Below are 16,509 nucleotides of genomic sequence, written 5' to 3' on the forward strand. Positions count from 1 at the left end.
TCTAGATGTGAATAGCATTTTCCATCATGAGTCTTTTTGAATTGTCTCAGATAGTTGTACTGCTGAAAAGAGTTAAGTCTTATCATAGTTGATCATCACACAGTATTTCATTTACTGTGTACCAGATTGGTTTCTATGTGTAAGAATTTCTTGGAGGTCCTGAGAGTTTGAGGAATTTGCCCAAGGAAAAATAGAATTAGTAATGGGTCAGAAGTAGGATTTAATTTCAAATCCCTGTAACATTCGTTTGACCACACTTAACCTTCAAGCTTTTCTTAACTTAATATTAATTTCTCTAAATCATTCTATAACTTATGTTTCCATTTTTCTTATTTCTTTGAGGATAACAAGCAACTTTTATAAGTTTGTGAAAAGCTTTGTTTGTTGCTTTCACATACTTTCAAGATTCCAGTTCAGATACAACTACCTTTACCCCTTTGCTTGATCACACTTCCTACTACTAAAGTGAATTCATTAAATCATAGGAAGATGATCCTTACCTTCCAAGACTTTACATTTTAATATGGGAAACAACATAATTTAGAGAATGCTAGCTTTGGAGGTGTATTTTGGTCTAGAAATGAGTATAGCCCCTCTACCTTGGAAAAGCCACTCCTATTTCCAGAAGCAACAATAGTATTAGTTTGATTAATCACGGTTTTCAGAGCATGAATTCCCCCCCACCCCACTCCTGGAGGCTGGGGTTAAAAGACTTGCCCAGGGTCACACAGCTAGGAAGTGTTAAGTGTCTGAGACCAGATTTGAACTCGGATCCTCCTGAATTCAGGGCTGGTGCTCTATCTACTGCACCAGCTAGCTGCCCCCTGGAGCACGAATTTTTAAGAGTAAGGATATATACTGCAATAGGATGGGAATATGATCAATATGGATAAATGCCTGAGATGTGAAGGAGGCATAGTCTGATTTGGAGTCAGCTACATATAGTAGTTTATGAGGATGCCTTTTTCTCATCAATCCCAATTACTCAGTGCCACAGCTAGATGTATTAATTTCCCTAGGGCATGCCTTTTTCCCTAGTGTTATACCACTTATAATGTATTTGCATCTTAATTATTTTGTATATCTTAACTCCATAACTAAATTATAAATTTTAATTTTTTTTATTCTGAACTTTAACATCATATAAACTGTACTTCCATAGACAAAATAATTGAGGATTATATATATGAAGCTGTGAATCTGTGTACAACTTGCTTTTTCTTTTAAAGCATATAATAAATTTGTGTAACTTTCAAAATTGCTCTGCCTCTCTGTGCTTTCTTTTGTTTTCTTTTATGAATATAAAAAAATACTTAAAAGGCTCTGTTTTTCATTGGTCATCTCCCCCCATTAGAAAAAGAAAACTCAAATCAGTGTAATATTTATAATCAAACAAAACAGATTTCTATATTGCTTAATTATTGTGGAATTGTACAATAGATTGGTCATTACATTGATCTTAAATCTTTCCAGGCTATTTGTTTTTACAATGTTGTTGTATAAATTGTTCTTTCTGTGTCAGTTAATATGTCTTCACAAGTTTCTCTGCAAACTTTTCTCCATTTCTTATGAAGCAGTAATATTCCATTATATATTTAAAGTCACAACCTTCTTGAGGACCATAATTGTGGTTTGTAAATTTTTATATTTCCAAAAGCACTTATGTAGCGAGCATTTAATAAATATTTATTGAATGACAGTGTTTCTTTTTTTTTTTCCCCCTGAGGCTGGGGTTAAGTGACTTGCCCAGGGTTACACAGCTTGGAAGTGTTAAGTGTCTGAGACCAGATTTGAACTCCAGTCCTCCAGTTCAAGGCTGGTGCTCTATCCACTTCGCCACCTAGCTGCCCCAACAGTGTTTCATTTTTTAAGACTTTCAGGGCATTTTCCCTTTTTCTAAGAAATAGAAACTTGACAAATTTTTCTGTTTACTTTATAGACCACATGATTTTAGACTTCGTTCAACTTCATTTTTCTGTATTAAAAGGTCGTGATTTTTACTATATCTATGTATGGAATTTACATTCTCTTGTTTTCTTTTTGTTACCCTTGCCTGTATTTTTTTTTTTTTCAGCTCCATTGTGTTTTTCTTATGTTGTACCTTTGAGATACTACAGTGAAGTGCAATGATTAGAGTACTAGATTCAAGTCAGAAAAACCTGTCTCAGTACTTAACTAGCTCTGTGACCCTGGGCAAATCATATCAACCTCAATTAACTTATCTATAAAAATGGATGTAATAATAATATCTACCTTGCAGGGTTGTTGTAAGGATCAAATCAAATGAAATGTTGTGAATAAAGTATTTATAAATCACTTCATAAACATTAGCTGTTACAGTAGTTATAGTACTCCATATGCAGTTGTTAGTTGTTTTAAATATAAGTAGAATACTTTGGCTTTGTATTACTTTAGGCAGGCATTATTTTGCTGGAATTGGATAAATTATTTAAAATAGTAAAATGTAAAAATCCTGCCTGAGAGAATTAAAGAATAAAAATAAGAAAATATTAAGGTCTGCCTTAAAAGGATGAGTTTTCTGTCTTGACAAATAGCTTTTGTGTAATTTATAGCATTCTTAATTTTTCTGCAATAGTTATGGAGCTTTTCTTGAATAGAAAAGATTATACATTCAGACTTATTCTTCCATCTTAAATGAGATTATACTGGTTTGCTTTTGGTGTTTTTTTTTTTTTTCTTTTTTTTTTTTTTACAATATATAATTTTTTTAAAGCTATATTTTATTTTTAAGTCATTGTTGGCTAAAGAAACACACATACACACAGACTCTGAATACCTCTATGTATCTATAAAAACAGAATAAAACTAATCTATAGAATGACCATCATGATAATGGATACATATCATTTGACTTCTAGAATCCCTCATGTCCCCACTTAGCAGAGGAAGAAGAGATGTTTCATTATCTGTTCTCTGGGACCAAAGATTAGCCATTAAAACAACTCAGAATTGATCTTCTTTTTACTATTCTTAATGTTAACACTGAAGATTATCTACATTGCAGAAATTTTTTCAAATATGTTTTATTTATATCTTTTGCCTTTACACTATAATCATTTATCACCCACCTCTTGAGAGTATGCATTACTATTGTGGATTTTAAACCAAGAAGCCATTTTTCTAATCGTTTCCTATAATTTAAATTGTGAAATGTTTCCCAAGTAACAAATCCCAATGAGGGGACAAAAGTAAAACTGAAAAATATAAGAATCATGTTCTGTTAAATTGTTATAGTGAAACAAGTAAATTTCCATGCTGTTTTAGGCTTAGTGAAAAACTGAGCTATTTGGCAGTCCTCAAATCTAAATGGAATTGCATGACAATATTCATAGATTTGTAGAAAATGTAATGTGATGCTAGAAAAAATTAATTTTAACCTTTAATGTCTTTATTAGTTAATGATGAATCTAATCGAGATTCAGAAATCACTCCCAGGGAGCACTTGGGCTCCAGTAGTTCGCTACAGTCTCGTGAAGAAAAGCAAGAGCCAGTTGTGGTGCGACCTTATCCACAGGTCCAAATGCTGCCTCCCCACCATGCAGTACCCTCTGGGGCTCCAGTCACCGTCACAGCCCCACCAGCAGCACATCTGACTCCAGCAGTACCACTTTCATTTTCAGAGGGACTTATGAAGGTAACTGAAAAGAAAGGTTCAAGTTTCATGTTGAGCCATGACTATAAAATAGACCTATAACTTCTAGCAACCTCCCAAATGTCTTTATATATGGCTTCATGTTCATCTCCGACTTTTTGTGATTACTCTGCATTGTTCAGTTTTTTGTGCTGCTTGATGTGTTACTGATGTGCTTGCACATCTCAATAGTTTTTTGTTTTTGTTTTTTTTTTTTTTACAATATGTATACAGATTTATACAGTTCTCTTGTTGCACAAGAAAAATTGGATTTAGAAAGGCAAAAATAATGTGGGGAGAAAAATAAAAATGTAAATAGCCCACATTCATTTCTCAGTGTTCTTTCCCTGGGTGTAGCTGATTCTGTTCATCACTTATCAATTGGAACTGAATTGGATCTTCTCATTGCTGAAACGTTGATAGGTTTTTACCAGAAGTTTTCTCTGAACGATTTTGAAATTTATTTAATTCTCTTGATTTCCAGTTCTGATGGCCTTTTATCAGTGTTCATCTTTCTTGACCCCTGAAAATTATTTGAAACTGTTGGGCATCTTTTCCTCTTGGGTGCTTTCTCTCCTCAAGGTTTTTGTGGCACCATTATTTCTTTTGATTCTCCTACCTCTTTCAGTTTCTTTTGCTGCTTTGTCATCTATGTTATATCCTTTAACTGTGGCTATATTCAGAGGTCTGACCTTGTCCTTCCATCTCTGCATACTCTGTCAGTTATCCTTTTTAAAGCAGTTACTATGTGCCACATAGCCAAAGCACTAGGGGTACAAAGAAAGGAAAGACACAGCTGTCTTCTGCCTTTAAGTAGGTTATGTTCTAATGGGAGACATTATATGCATATATGGAATGGTTGGAAAGTCATCTAGAAGGAAGGCACTACTAGCAACCCTCAAGAATTGGGGGAAATGGCCAGGCTTTTCCAGGAGGTAGATTTGAGCTGAGCCTTATATGTGCCCGGAAAAGCTAAGGGACAGGAGGAAGAACATTCTAAGGAGAGGAGACTGCCAGTGCAAAGGTAGAGATGGTGTATATGTCAGACTCAAGAGAACCGCCAGGAGAACAGCAAGGAATAAATATGCAGAGGAGTAAGATGTAAAAAGACTAGAGAGGTAGGGGCAGGTTGCTATGGGCTTTAGGTGTTAAACAGAGAGAACCTTATACTTGATCTTGAGGCCAGGAGGGAGCCATTGAGCCAAGGGATGAATGTGTGGCATGGGCAGACTGGCTTTTTGGGAGAATTACCTTGGCAACCAAAGGGAGGATAGGCTGGAGTGGAAAAGACCTGAGCCAGTTAGACTAATTAGAATATTATTGTATAGTTGTCCAGACAAAAATTGATCAGGGTCTGTCCTGGATGATAACTATGGGAATGAAGAAAGAGGGTAATAAGTTCTGGATTTGACCTGACTTAGGCCAGTGTCAGTTAGTTTAGGTTCCCTGTAAAAAAAAATTTTAAGGCACTTGTAGATTATTCAGCAGTTAACAAAAGAAATTTACTAACCTAAGCAGAAGAAAGCTATCCCACAAGGATGTAATTTGAGGACATCCTGAATTGATTCAATGGCATCTAAGTGACCCAAAATGGTCTACTGTGCAGCTTCTTGTAGCTCTTTTGTATTTAAGTAACTGGAAAGTGACATCAAAAGCTTAGGCCTTTGGTTCCCTGAGCCAGGTAGATCTCAAGGATGACTTTAATAATTTGTTATTGGCTTAACGTGAAACAAGAAAATTGGATTTACACACATATATTGTATCTAGGTTATATTGTAGCACATGTAAAATGTATGGGATTGCCTGTCATCTAGGGGAGCGAGTAGAGGGAGGGAGGGGAAAATTTGGAAAAAATGAATACAAGGGATAATGTTATTTAAAAAATTACTCATGCATATATACTGTCAAAAATTTATAATTATAAAATTAATAAAAAAAAAAAAAAGAAAAAAAATTTGTTATTGGACAAATGGTGGTAACTTCAACAATAATATTGAAGTTGGGAGGGCTTTGACAGGAAGAATTCTGTTTGAGTATTGCTAGGTTTCAGATGCTAACAAGATGTCCATTTAAGATATCCAAGATGGATCCTGGAGTTTAGGAGAAACAAGTCAATTGGCATTTATTAAGTACTTGTTATACCAGGTAGTGTGTAAGTGCTGGGGAGTCAAAGAAAGGCCAAAAAATATTCCCAACCCTCAAGTTCATAGTGAGTAAAGCAGAATGAAAACATCTTTGTACAATCAAGATGTAGATATGATAAGTTGGAGACTATTTTGGAGGAAAGGCACTGGGAAAACTGCTTTATAGAAGGTAAAAACTTGAAGGAAACCAGGAGATGGAGGTAAAAAGGGTAAGGGGAACTCTTAAGGAGAGAATAAAATGTTTTGGCACAGTCTTTGTAGTGAGCTTAGAAAGTTGTAAGAGGATTGCCTTGTTACAATGAGAGTTCAGTTAAGCTAATGTTAATATAAATTTGTAATGGGTTATATTAACATAGTTTGTGACTTGAATATAAATAGGAGTGAAGGAAGTAGATGGTAAGAATAATCCAGGATTGACAAAGTGTAATTTACATTAGGAAAAAAAACAGCAAGGAAATCTAGAGGATTATTGTTGTGTCAGACTCTCCAAGATCGCATTTGGCATTTTCTTGAACTGACCTACTTTGCTGCACTGATAGTATAGAATTAACCAGTTCATCAAAGGGTCAGGACTGGGGAGGGCGGAGAGGGTAGCAATATAGGACTGATATCCTGGGAAATTACCAAAGGGTAAAGGAAATTGAGCCCATGGTGGGGGTTAGAGGTTATGATACAGAGAGGGAAAGATGGAATGATAAGAGAATATAATCAGAAAAGGGAGTTTTGAAGTCATAAACATAGAAATAGAACAATTATAAGTGATGCCAAGGTCAAGGTTGACTATCTCTGGGAGTAGCTTAGGTGAGATGTAGAAATTCAGAGGAATTGAGTAGTGATAATAATAGCTAGCATTTAGTGCTTTAAAGTTTAACCAGCACTTTGTAATGATCTCATTTTATACTCACAGCAACAAGTAGGTGCTATTATCCCCATATTATAGAAATTGAGCTTAGAGAAATTGTATCACTCAAATTGTAAGTATCTGAAGATGGATTTGAACTCAGGTTTTCTAGACTCTTGATCAATAATTCTTTCCATAATTTTGTATGCCAATAGTAGATAAAAGAAATTGGAAGATTCGGTATTTGAGGAAGTAAATTTCTTACTTGGTTATATTTATATCACAGAACCTTTCTTTAAAACCTACCCTCCCAAATTTTTCTATTTTTGGTAAATACATAACAGTCAACATTCTATTGCTCCTCATTCTTACTCAGTCTCCCTTTATCCGGTCAGTTGCCAGATCTTGTCATTTTTATCTCTACAACATTTTTCCTCCTTATTGGTCTTCTAGCTTCAGATCTCTTTGCAGAGTGGCTAAAAGAATTTTTCTGAATTACAAATCTGACCAGTTCCCTTACTCAAAAAATTCCAGTAATCCCCAGTTACTTATAAGATGAAATATTAAACTGTTTGGCCATTAAAGTTCTTCAAATATTGGGCCCATCCTATCTTTCTAGACTTCTTATATATTGTTTCTCTTCACATTCACCTCAATCCAACCAAACTGGCCTTTTTTCTGTTTTCACACACACCATTCTCCCTCCTCTAGGCCTTTGCACTGAGCATGGTCTCCTGTTTAGGATGCATTCTCTCTTCAGCACTCACTTCCTCTTAGAGGGTTAGTATCTTCAAATTCAGCTCAAGCACCATCCTCTCAGAAGTCTTTCCTCATCTCTCAGATACTTGTACCCTCCACTCCAAAACTGCCTCTCTGTTTACTTGAACTTATGCGTTTTCATGTTTCTTGATCAATAAAGGAAAAACTCTTTAAAGGCCAAAACTGTTTCATTTTTGCCTTTATGGCCCTCAGCACCTAGCAGAGAATCTGGCACATTAATTAAGACAGTTAATTTATTGAAGCTAATGACAATCATATGAGAATATTTTGGAACTGAAGGTTGTTGGTTTTGGGCTTTTTTTCCCTCAACTTCTGAGAATACCCTCTCCTCAAACACCTATCATTCTGGAAAGTTCCAGCAGCCCATTGATTCATGTTGGGATATAATGGCTATTCTACTTTTACATACTAATTAAAATTAACACTTCCAACTTTTAAGGACTTGGATAAAAAATTAATTTCTCTTGAAAAAATATTGGTATTATTTCTGTTTTCAGCCACCTCTGAAGCCCACCATGCCGAGCCGTCCCATTGCTCCTGCTCCACCTTCTACCCTGTCACTCCCTCCTAAGGTCCCAGGGCAAGTGACTGTGACGATGGAGAGTAGCATCCCTCAAGCTTCCGCCATTCCTGTGGCAACAATCAGTGGACAACAGGTTTTTTCCATTTACTGTTTTACAAAATAAGATGCCAAACTGTTCTTAAGTTCATTCATTGAGTTACTGGTATGGCATATTACATCATATAGCATCTGTAAGAGGAAGATGAAAATATTCTTAGGAGATAAGAGAGCTGGTAGAAGAAATGAGTGGTACATTTTGCTATTGTCTGGATATAGTACCTGTTTGACACGTTGTACTCCAGAGAGTCCAACGGGTCTTCATAGTAATAAGGAAAAATGGGCAAAAAAGTGATCAGGGCAGAAATAAGTTTTGTTTGGCTAGGATAAACACAATAGATTAATAACATCATTAGGAATGTATATGACTGCATATTTTAAATTGTCACATTTTACATATATCTACATTAATTTTACTAATTAACTAAGCTAGAAGCATTTAAGCTAGAAAATTTATTTATCCAAATCACTTATTAAACCCCTAATTGCATATAGTACAAGGCCTTTGTGAACTTACTTTCTAAAATCAGTTTTCTTTCACATAAAGGATTCACAATCAGATTTTAAGCTTTGAATAAATACATTAAATACCTTATTACTCTTTTTTTTTTTTTTTTTTTAATTGCAGGGACACCCCAGCAATTTGCATCACATTATGACCACAAATGTCCAAATGTCCATCATTCGCAGTAGTGCTCCTGGGCCCCCTCTTCATATTGGAGCTTCTCATTTACCTCGAGGTAAATTATGCCAGCTTTTGTCCCAGATCTTTTCATAGGATAAACAGATTATTATGATGATATATAAAATGTTGCACAAAATATCTCTGAGTAATTATTTTAAGGATAATATTTCACACAGTAGTTGTGTGAGATTAGATTTCTAGCATGTTCCTGTTTGACTTTTGTCCTGAAGTATCAAGTGAAGAAATGGCATAATACTGTTGCATATATTTTTCGTGTTTTTTTTCTTTTATAAAATGTACATAGCTTATTAGCATGATTGATTTAAATTGTTCTTGTAACTTCTTTTGCCATTTACCTACTTTTCTGGTAATTACTTTCTGTAACAGATAAAATCAATTGAAAACAGACCAATTTAGTCATCAATGAGATGTAAATAAGGGTACAGAAGCAAAAAAAAAAAAACAAAACAAAAAACAAATTTTTTAGACATTTCTGTAGGCCAGTTTTATTTATAGATGCATAATTTTTTATTTTTATTTTTGGTCAGACATGCACTTTTCCCCCCCTCAAATTGAAAACATCCATAATAGTAGAGGAATAGCTTAGACAGGAACGCCTAAATTCAAGCCCTGTCTCTGTATCGCTGAGCAAATAACAGGATCTCTCAGTACTTGAGTCAACTAGTAACTAGGCAACCAAGACTAGAAATGGAAGAGAAGGTATTGCATTGATATAGGGAATTTTCTCATTTGGGATGTCTCTTAACTAGTAAAATCATAGGTCTAGTATCTATCCATAGTTATAGTAGAAGCATTTTACTGTATTGGACTAGCTAATTCTTTCAGTTAAGTACTGAAGTTTTGTTGTTTGTTCAGTCATGTCTGACTACATGACCCTGTGGATGTTGTCTATAGAATTTTCTTGGCAAAATAACTAGAATGGTTTACTATTTCCTTCTCCAAATGAGAAACCAAGACAAGTAAGTGTTAAGTGAGTTGCACAAAGCTATACAGCTTGTAAGCATCTGAGGTCAGATTTGAGCTCAGATCTTAGCTGATTGTCAGCTGCACCACCTAATTTCCTGTTAACTAAGGGTTAATTTAGCCTCTTCTTTCAAATGTTATTTTTCTAATGGATTGAATTGGACTATTAATTAAATTTCTGAGACCTTACAGATTATTTTATTAATTAAGAATGCAATTTCATATTTAAGGTGCAGCTGCTGCCGCTGTGATGTCCAGTTCTAAGGTAACCACAGTCCTGAGGCCAACTTCACAGTTGCCAAATGCAGCTACAGCTCAGCCAGCAGTACAGCACATCATTCATCAGCCAATCCAGGCAGGTGATGGTCTTGGGAGGGTATTCAATCAATAGATATGTATTGAATAATTATTATTGCTTAGGACACTAATTGGTGGTAGGTGCCTCAAGAAATATAAAGAAGACTAAAGCACAGTCTTGATTCTTGAGGAATTTGCTTTCTATTGTAGAGAGAAGACATAACGACAAACAGTTAAATACAGACCATAGATCTTAGAGGAGTTCAGAGGAAGATAGAAGTTGAGAGTAGTGTGATAGGTGAAAGATGAAATGAATGAGAAATGAAAGATTCAAGCTTCCAAGCATGTCAGTTAAGTATTGCATACCAGTTGTCCAACAAATCAGGACTAGTAGCATTGGCACTGGACTCAGAATCTGGGGGAAGATACATTGAAAATAATCAATAAAATAAGACCAGTTAATTAAAACAACCAGAATAAAAGATTAGACAATCTGATTTCTAATTGAAAGGAAGATTAGGGAGCCAGGGAAAATGAATAGGTGCAATTCTCTGAAATCGGAAAACAAGGTCCACTTCCCCCAAGTTTCTATATTCAATGAAAGAAACATAACTGATCAGTACAGGCCAGGGTGGAGCCAAGATTTCAGAGAGAAGCCAGGAAGTTTTCTGAGTTCTCTCTCCATTTAACAATACTAAATCAAGCCTCTAAATGGATTCTGAAGTGTTGGAACTCAACAAAAAAATGGAGTGAAACAATGTTCCTGATTAAGACAACTTAAAAGGACTTCAGAAAAGGTCTGTCTGGAGTAAAAGGGGAGCACGGCCCAGTGCAAGCACAGTCTAGGCAAACTATTGAAAGGCTCTTAGCCATAACACAGATCAGCAACACAGGCCCCTCAATCCTGGTTCAGCAAACCAGCTATGAGGCCTCCATTACACAGAAGGTAAAATGTGAGCCCTAGACCTCCATCACAATAGGCGTGCATAAGTCAGGCCAGCCCTATGCAGTGAGCAGGCTGCACAGCACATTCAGCCCCAGCACAGAAAGCCTGTGATGAAGTCCTTGTCCCCCTGCAAAATAACATTCTCTATGTCTTTGAAGTAGAGGTCAGTTTTTAAAAATGAGCCAAAAAGAGCTCTAACCATAGGAAACTACTTTGGCAACAAGGAATATTAGAGCACAAACTCAGGAGAGGACAATGGCAAAATGCCTACATATGAAATCTCAGAGGGAACTATGAATCAGTCTCAAGCTCAGAAGATTCTCTTGGAAAAGTTCAAAAAAAATTTTATAAATCAAGACAGAAAAATTGAGAAAAGAAACAAGTTATGCAGAGAATTATGAAAAGTCAGCAACTCAGAAAATACAAAAATTGACTGAAAAAAGTAATTCCTTAAAAAATAGAATTGGCTAAAAACATACAGTTTTCAGATAAGACTTTTGGGTTGCTTGAAATGGATGTGATAGGATTTCTGATCAGTATAACCTAGGTCTTAAGGTTCAAATTCCCAGCCAAGCAGGCCAGGGGTCAAACAACATAATAACATTTTGTCATAATTACCACAACTGAATAAAGTTTTTGCACAAGACAAATATTGGATTGAATAGAATTGAAATAATTGAATAGAAAGGGAACTGAATTGCTCCAGAATTCAGTCACAAGATGGAGTTATTGTAGTTCACTCAATTTCTACTATCACTTGCAGTTTTAATCCTTTCAGTATCAGGACCTGGTTACCATAACTTGTATCCAACAACATTTGGAGTAATTTTGACTACACATTTTTCACCAGATTTGTTGACTTTAGAACCTGTTGTCTACATAAGATGGAATTCTACTGTAAACCAACTTAGCTAGAGGAAAAAATTTATATAAGAGAGTAGTGGGTGATGAAATTGAAAGGGTTGATCATATAAGACCTTAAATAAATTTTCATTTTCTGCTGTAAGCAGTAAAGAGTACATTTCAGTTTTTTGAGCTGCTGAGGCATGCCGATTCTTCAAGTCTTGTTTGAGGAGCAATTAATCTGGTTACTTTATAAAAAGATAAATTTGCCAGAGGAGAAACTAGAGATAGGGAAATAAGTATCTGAGGGCAGAAGGGTCTGCATTAGGGTGGTAGCAATGACCGAGTCAAGAAAGGACACATGAAAAACATTGTGGGATGATCAGTTTGTGGGGGCAAGGATGATAGGGAACATACATTTATTGAGGGAAGGGATCTTAAAAGTTATCTTATCCAACTCCTCATTTTATAATAATCACTCAGATTGTAATTTGCAGAAATTAGGATGCAAGGTCAAGTCCTCTGTTTCCAAATCGATTTCCTTCTCCCTCTTCCCTTGTTTCATTACTTCCCAGGAAGAGGCAGAAATTAAATATGACTCCTATTGGGTAACAGATTAGACCAAAAAAAAAAAAAAATCAGAAAGTCTTCACTTGGATGTAGAGTATAAAAAAAAGAAGTGTAGTTTAAGATCTAACACTGAATGCTATAGTTGGACATCCACATGGAAATGTCCAGTATACTGTAGCTACTCTACCTCTTTCCCATCCTTTTAAAGACTGGAGTCTGCCTTAAAAACTGCTTGTTCTCTTCAGTGGACTCTATTTGAAAAGAATCCTGTAATATGACATTCCTCAATAAGATATTGATAGAGGAGAAAACAACAGATAAGTTACAAATCTTGAAGCTGACTTTTGATTGCAAGAATGGCAAAAGAAAATTCTGATTGTGCTTATATTTGGAATTTTGAGCACCAAACAAAAAATTCTAAACAAAATTGAACCTTTGAAATTTTCTGGGTTTTTGATGATATTTTTCCATCCAAAACTATCCTGAAAATATTTCCTTCTGGTTTCTAAATTGTGGATATTAAACATCTCCAAGAAACCCATTTATTTTTCTGAACTATCAAAATTCTCAGTTTGTATCTCATTTTTCTTTCATTTTTACAATGACTTTTTTTTTTTTTTTCTATTTGCAGTCTCGTCCCCCAGTGACCACCTCAAATACCATCCCTCCTGCTGTGGTAGCAACTGTTTCAGCCACCAGAGCCCAATCTCCAGTCATTACAACAACAGCGGCTCATGCTACTGATTCAACTCTTAGGTGAGTGAAGAATATGAAACTAAAGTGATATGAAATTGAAAAAAGTTAATAATGTATTTTATCATACTTCAAAAACTTTTCTTGATAAAATTAGCAAAAGGAATCAGCATGAAAAGCCTATATTACTGTGTTTTCTACTGTTATTCCTAGATTGAGTTGGATTCTTTAGAGATGCTGTAGAATCCAGTGACAAATGAATGGATTTAGGAAATGTAATCTTAGTTCCAAGTCATCCATAAAATAAAACTTTTGGCTACACATCTTTAAGAAAGTTTTTGTTTTTTTTTTGGGTGGGGAGGTGTTTGAAAGGGTAAGGCAATCAAGTTTAAGTGATTTGCTCTGGGTCACAATTGTTTGTGTTTGAGGCCATACTGAAATTCAGGTTTTTTTGACTCCAGAGGTGGTGCTCTATCCAACCACCACCTAACTCCCTGGAAAAGTATTTTAATAAGTTCAACTTTATATTATTGTTATAAATTTTTGAGAATTGTTACATAACTGCAAGATTAAACCAGAGTGCTTGAATAAATTATCTTCAAAAGCAGAACAATTTAAATATGCCTTTAGAAAAGAAAGCATTGAGAGGGTCAGCAAATTCTAAGTATCATTTCATTTTCCCCTTATTTCCTATTTAACTTGTTATTTCCCCATAAATAAAAATAATTGATCTTGACTGAAATACATAAACTTTGTGCTATAGAAACACATTGTTTGAAAGACAGTTATTAATTATATGCATTTACAGTATATAGAATTTGAAATCTACAGTAACCCTAAGCTTCCTTCAAACTCATAGGATTTTCCCATTTAATTTTTCGACTGAAGCTTTTATTTCCATAATAGTATAATTGCTTCTAACCAACTGTGTAAAAAAATAAACAGATTTAAAGACTTCATAAACTGATGAATGAACCTGTCTTGGATTTTAGTACTTCTTGTTAAGGGGATTAGGGAAGGAAATAATGCCCTACCCACAATTTAAGTGCAAAGAGTGAAAATATTAAGTAAACATTACAGAGTATCTTTTCATTTATAGCATTGCGGTTGAAAACTATGATATATAAATGCTAACCAAAAACATTAAAATATCGCCCATCATATCAATGAAGATAATTATTTCTCTTTAAAGAATAATAATAGCATTTATATAGCACTCTTAAGATTTGGAAATTGCAAGTATCTCATTTATTCTCTAAACAATCCTAGGGAGTAAGAATCTGGGACATACTTTGTTAATAATGATTACAAATCAGTTTAGATGATTGATGATGCATAAGGATAATACTTTTAATGACATTTAAATGAATTTGAAAAGTAAAATTTACCTGGATATTTATTTAAGTAATCTGGTCAAAGGCCTGATGGGATTTAAAATGAGTTCTTTAGAAATCAAGAAAAATGCAATTCTCGCTCTAATACAGCATAAATGATGAAATAGAAAAATCTGATCTCTCACTGTCTTTGAGAAGTTGGTAAATTATGTTTTATGTATTTTTAGTCGGCCAACCTTGTCTATCCAGCACCCACCTTCAGCAGCAATTAGTATTCAGCGTCCTGCACAATCGAGGGACGCAACAACCAGAATTACATTACCATCACATCCCGCTATTGGCACACCAAAACAGCAGCTTCATACCATGGCTCAGGTAAAAGTTTAGGGTAAAACCCTAATTGAATTTCATGCTTATTGGCTCCAAAACCAGAATATTAAAGTGGTTAGTCAGGATGTGCTCATTCTTAAAGTCTATTTGAATTTAAATTGAAATACAAATGAAAATATCCCTAATTAGCACAATTTTGTGTTGTTTTGCTTACTCTTTTATAGAAGACTATCTTCAGTAGTGGTACACCAGTGGCAGCAGCAACTGTGGCGCCTATTTTGGCCACCAACACCATTCCTTCAGCAACTACAGCTGGTAAATGTCAATATTCTATAGTGGTATCCCCACTTTCTTTTTAAAAGAAATAGTTTGGAATTGAAAATTATTTGTTTTTTCCCTTAAGAAAAAATAAGAAGTAAAACAAGTTTATTTTCTTTAACAGACTTTTCCCTGTCTACTTTTGGGATGATTTGAGTATTTGAGTTCTATTTAAATTCTAACCCATATTTGTATTTCTCCAATTTGAAAATATGATAATAGAAATAGTTGTTTAGGATTTATTTTTCCTTTGTAGGATCTGTGTCACATACACAAGCACCCACGAGTACAATTGTTACTATGACCATGCCCTCTCATTCGTCTCATGCTACAGCAGTGACAACCTCAAATATTCCTGTTGGTAAGTGTCTTGGGGAGGAGGGAAAAGAAATTTAAAACAATTGTCTTGAGACATTCTGGGAAAGCTGATATTTTACTGGTCAATCTAAGCACCTCTAATTTATTCTTGTATTATTTTTAAACATTTGGTGGTGGCATTAGGAGACATCCTGAAAGATAACTAAAACTTTTGACTAATCCAGAAACTTTGATATAGTCATTAATCTTAATTTTCTTCCCCATTAACTCCTCTCCTTCAGCACATCCTCCTAAAGATGTTGTAGCCAATTCTTAAATACCAAAGAATCAGCTACTCTATTATTTAGCTAATACTGAAGATATAGTTGTTAAAGCATTAAAACTTTTATGAATAATGTAATAGTGGGCAGTACTGGACAGTGAATAACCAAAATTCTAATTTGAGCAATACCATCAGGCCAGTTTATATTAATTCATCTGTGGTTTAGTTTTATCCAGCTGTAAAAGACAGAAACAAATTGTTTTAAAAATTGTTAGGCAAAAAAGTGTCTTGTAGAGCCCAGCTTATTAAACTGTGGGTCATGACCCCAAATGGAATTTCATAATGGAATATGGGGGTTGTGAAATAATAATTTTATTATCGGTAAGTGCTTGATTTATGTATTTATTTTATGTACTTATACCTAGGATCATGTAAAAATTTCTCAGGTAAAAAAGGCTTGTGAGTGGAAAAAGTCTAAGAAATCGTCATTTGTTTCCCACTCTTCAAAATCTTTAGACTTAAAATAATGGGTATGTCTTGATAATAGCTAGGATATATGATTATATAATCCATTGAGACTTGAGGTCACTTTCTGGCAGTGTTACATACTTGGATATAAATTTTTCTGCTATTTCTCTATCAGAGAGAATAACTATAGTATACTTAACATATAGTTTTTTTGTTTGTTTTTTGCTGAGGCAATTGGGACTTAGTGACTTGTCTAGGGTCACACAGCTAGGAAGTGTTAAGTGTATGAGGGCAGATTTGAACTCAGGTCCTCCTGATTTTAAGGCTGGTGCGCCATCCATTATACCACCTAGCTACCCCTTTAACATATAGTCTTAAGTGAAAGGGGATAAGAATCTATACTAGAGTTGTGTCCATAAGTAGAG

At 34.8% G+C, this 16,509-nt stretch overlaps 1 protein-coding gene across 3 annotated transcripts in view; it reads left to right on the top strand.

Annotated features, from left to right (window-relative positions):
* SAP130 (Sin3A associated protein 130) overlaps positions 1 to 16,509 on the top strand; it is a 49,530-nt gene that overhangs the window by 8,921 nt on the left and 24,100 nt on the right. For all 3 annotated transcript variants that reach the window (XM_074301703.1, XM_074301704.1, XM_074301705.1), the window contains exons 3-10: positions 3,417 to 3,655; positions 7,915 to 8,073; positions 8,665 to 8,776; positions 9,936 to 10,060; positions 12,993 to 13,117; positions 14,616 to 14,763; positions 14,943 to 15,033; positions 15,293 to 15,397. In XM_074301703.1, coding sequence (XP_074157804.1) covers positions 3,417 to 3,655; positions 7,915 to 8,073; positions 8,665 to 8,776; positions 9,936 to 10,060; positions 12,993 to 13,117; positions 14,616 to 14,763; positions 14,943 to 15,033; positions 15,293 to 15,397 — 1,104 coding nt within the window. The remainder of the gene's footprint in view (positions 1 to 3,416; positions 3,656 to 7,914; positions 8,074 to 8,664; positions 8,777 to 9,935; positions 10,061 to 12,992; positions 13,118 to 14,615; positions 14,764 to 14,942; positions 15,034 to 15,292; positions 15,398 to 16,509) is intronic.

Source organism: Sminthopsis crassicaudata, chromosome 3 (genome assembly GCF_048593235.1).
Source record: "Sminthopsis crassicaudata isolate SCR6 chromosome 3, ASM4859323v1, whole genome shotgun sequence".
NCBI lineage: Eukaryota > Metazoa > Chordata > Mammalia > Dasyuromorphia > Dasyuridae > Sminthopsis > Sminthopsis crassicaudata.